Below are 4,172 nucleotides of genomic sequence, written 5' to 3' on the forward strand. Positions count from 1 at the left end.
AAGATATATATTCCATATGACTTAAGTCCTTTGAAATGCACTGCAACTTTTTTATGGCCTAGTGTACTGTCTATTTTGGTGAGCATTCCATGGGCACTTCGAGATAAATGCAATAGTCCCACAACTGTTTTCTCTTTCCCCACTCCAATACTAAAGCAATTTCTATCAATTTGCCTGACTGAAACTGTGAGACAAACTTCATCTGCATTTGAAATAAGTTTTAAATGGCATTCACATCTTCTGGAGGTCAGTTCAGATGTCATCTGCAAAGACATAACTCAAAATTAGACAGGTTTGTCTATTTTGAAGGTCCTGATTTAAACAAGAAAGTTTTTACATATTTCACTTCTACCCAGACTGGACTTTTCCCTTGAGGTGATTTGACCTCAAGTTGTTCTTTTATGATTTTACCCCCAGCGGAGGTAGTTCTGTAAGTTTTCTTCTGCATGGTGATTATCCTGGCGGCATCTCTGGAGATGCAGAGTCGACCTTCAAAATTATGATTAAAGTCCCAATGAATTTAATTAGAGAAAAAGCACAGTTGGAGATGCATCATTGAATGACTCAATAATATGTGCCGTATTTCAAACATATACAAAGTGTTTGCAGACCTTTGCCCTTACCTCAGAGAGGTTTGTCGGTACCAGTATTCACATGACTGCTTTTTTTAGGAATTGAATGATGAATTCAAAACATAGTGAATTATGTATATATGAATTTATTCTCCATTCCTTCAGGCAAATCAAATTCAACAACGCTGTATGAAGACAGATCAGTTAAACCAATTGAGGATCAAAATGTCATAAAGGCTATTTCACTTTTATTGGTATAAAACACAAACTGCAAAATATATTTTTTTTGTGGAAGCTTAGCCCTGAGCTAACATCTGCCACCAATCCTCCTCTTTTTGCTGAGGAAGATTGGCCCTGAGCCAACATCTGTGCCCATCTTCCTCTATTTTATATGTGGGATGCCTGCCACAGCATGGCTTGATAAGCGATGGGTAGGTCCGTGCCTGGGATCCCAACTGGTGAACCACGGGCCGCTGAAGTGGAACACGCGGACTTAACCCCTGTGTCACAGGGCCCGCCCCAAACCGCTAAATATTTATCTAAATAATTCAGAGTTTTCTCTCCCACAAAGTTTACACATTTAACCTCAAAAGGTTGATTTAAAATTTGTTTGTTATTAGGACAAATCCTGCCAAAAATGAAGATTTGGGGTTTCTTTATTCACAATCAAGATTCAGACTTCTTTAGACTACAGGACATTTTGAAAATCCAAATAATTTAAAAGGTAACATTTTTATGAAAGACTGAAATGAACCAGACTTCCTGCACTCATGGAAAGAATTAGTCACAGGGAGACCGTTCAAGATCCAGTGACAGTGGACATGTTATCTTGCTCTCTGTGTTCACAGAGATGGCAGCACTGCGTGAAGGACAAGGGAGAAGGCGCCACAAGCTGGAACTTGGATGCAATGACTGTCTCATTATGCAGGTAACCCAGGAAGTGTATTTATATATAAGATTCTGAACTAGGCTTTATATTTTGCAAGAATGCATTGATAGTGTGGGAATTCACTGTCTTTTGAAAGTTCTCCTATGTCATTCTGTTCATCAGCCATGTTAGGATCCTTTGTGATTACGAAAATGTGAGGGGATTGACTCATTTCTGTAACACTTTTTGCATATTTTCCTATGATAAAGATCCAGAATAAATTTATCTTCTCTAACATCAGTATTTTTAGGAACTATTTTCAAGTATAACTATTTGGGGATATTTTAATGGGCAGATATGTCTAAATCTCCTGATAGGTTCAGTTAATATGTTCTCTAAGCACTGTTTGTTAATCTGTTAAAAATTAGAGAATGACACAGCGTCTCTAGAACTTGGATGAGTGACTTTCAAAAACTCAAGGTAACACTTTAGTAAGCAAGCTGTTGCTTCAATTTCTGTTTTTCTGTTCTCAGGTGAGTTTCAGCATCCTATCATTTATTTACTGGCCATTTGGATGTAGTCTTCCTTCAATTGCTTCTTTGTATGATTTGCCCACTTTGCTGTTGGTTTGTTTGCCTTTCATTTGTTAATTGCTTAGAGCTCTTTGTCTATATTGATATTAGCTCTGTGTATGTCCTCTAAAATGTAAACCTTTTCCCCAAACTACTTCTGTCTATTGATGTTACAGTATCTTTTCCTAAATCCTTAAAAGTTTTGAAATTGTCAACTATGTCTATTTCGGATTTCACTTATTAGGTAAGAATGTTATCCTACCCTTGGAATGTAGAAAGCCATCTCTTTTATTAACTGGAAAGTGAAGATAAATTAAGTCTTACTTTATTTTTTCATTAAAGTTTTAATCTATTTTTATTTTATTTTTGTTTGTTATTAGCTATATGTACAATTTTATTAACTTCCAGATGGAAAGCTGGTTGTGGCAACCCATTTATATAATAATGTGTCCTTCCCCACGTATGTCTCTAATGACTTGTCTCTCTATTACTCGGTAATATTACTGAGGGTAGGGACCATATTTTAAGCATCCTTGTATTCTTTTAATCTCTGAATGTATTGGTACGTGATAAATCATAATGCCTATTTGTTGAATGAAGAAACAAATTATGTCAAGATTTCAGGAAGTCACTAGTAATAACTATATTTGCAGGTAATCTTGTCCTGAACTCTGAAATAAGATGTAGAGAAGAACCTATGGAACAAAGGAACAATGTGACTGAATTTGTACTCTTGGGGCTCACTCAGAGCCTCCAGGGTCAGAAGATACTATTTGTTGTGTTCTTGCTCATCTACATTGTGACAATGGTGGGCAACCTACTCATTGTCATGACTGTGGTAGTCAGCCCAAGCCTGGATGCCCCCATGTACTCCTTTCTTGGCTACTTATCATTTATGGATGCTGTTTATTCTACTACAGTCACCCCAAATATGATTATAGACTTTCTCTATGAGAAGAAAACCATTTCCTTGCAAGCTTGCATGAGCCAGCTTTTTATAGGGCACTTATTTGGTGGTGCTGAGATTTTACTCCTGGTGGTCATGGCCTATGACCGTTTTGTGGCCATCTGCAAACCCTTGCATTATTTGACAATCATGAATCAACGCGTGCGTGTTCTGCTGCTTCTGTTGGCCTGGCTTGGAGGTTTTCTGCATGCTGTAGTTCAACTTCTCTTTGTCTACAACCTTCCCTTCTGTGGCCCCAATGTCATCGACCACTTCATCTGTGACATGTACCCCTTATTAAAACTTGCCTGCACTGACACCTATGTTATTGGTCTCACCGTGGTTGCCAATGATGGGGCAATCTGTGTGGTCATCTTTATGCTCTTACTCATCTCCTATGGGGTCATTCTGCACTCCCTGAAGAATCTTAGTCAGGAAGGGAAGCGCAAAGCCTTATCCACTTGTGGCTCCCACATCACTGTGGTGGTCCTCTTCTTTGTCCCTTGTATTTTTATGTATGTGAGACCTCCTTCTACCTTACCCATTGATAAATCCTTGACTGTGTTTTACACCGTTATCACCCCTATGTTGAACCCTTTAATCTATACTCTGAGAAATGGAGAGATGAAAAATGCCATGAAAAAGCTCTGGACCAGAAAAAGAAAATGAGGCAGCAGAGAAATGTACCACCTGTTTTCAATGAAGAATTGCTCCTTCCAGGAAAGCCATGTGTGATTATTTAATTATAGTAAATTTTTCCTCAGGTTTAATAACTTGGACATTATGAAAAATATTTATGTGAAAACTTTGAATGATTTAAATATATTTTTAAGATTTTCATAATTTCTTAGGAAAATATATGTTCAGTTTTTGTGCATAAAAAAGTCTCTTGAAAAGTATAGACTTATGTTCTATATGATGAGTTATGCTACACTTAATGCTGTAAATTAATTTTAGTTAGAAGATTTTCTCATGTTTCTCTCTTAAATAACATAATATTTTTCAGAATTAATAGTCTTCATTACAGGTTTCAGAAAAGTAAAATAAGAAATAAAAACTTGCTTCACTCCTCCCCACATAGACAGCCCATATTAATATTTGAAGTGTATATCTTATGTTTGTATCTATGAGATACTTTAAATATATAATTCTGTTCATATTGCTTAGCACGTTAAGGTTGAAGAGGAATGATGCTTCAGAGTTCTAATATTAAT

The 4,172-nt window shown here is 36.7% G+C and overlaps 1 protein-coding gene across 1 annotated transcript; it reads left to right on the forward strand.

Moving 5' to 3' along the window:
• The first annotated feature begins 2,694 nt into the window (after positions 1-2,694).
• Positions 2,695-3,627, forward strand: LOC124234463 (olfactory receptor 4A15-like). The gene has a single exon (XM_046651806.1). The coding sequence runs from the start codon at positions 2,710-2,712 to the stop codon at positions 3,625-3,627; it is 918 nt and encodes a 305-aa protein (XP_046507762.1). The 5' UTR covers positions 2,695-2,709.
• The last annotated feature ends 545 nt before the right edge of the window (positions 3,628-4,172 follow it).

The sequence above is a fragment of the Equus quagga genome, unplaced genomic scaffold (genome assembly GCF_021613505.1).
Source record: "Equus quagga isolate Etosha38 unplaced genomic scaffold, UCLA_HA_Equagga_1.0 74953_RagTag, whole genome shotgun sequence".
NCBI classification, from domain to species: domain Eukaryota; kingdom Metazoa; phylum Chordata; class Mammalia; order Perissodactyla; family Equidae; genus Equus; species Equus quagga.

What these genes read in the sequence shown, in the direction of transcription:
- LOC124234463 (XM_046651806.1), top strand. Translation starts at nt 2,710, where the DNA reads ATGGAACAAAGGAACAATGTGACTGAATTTGTACTCTTGGGGCTCACT.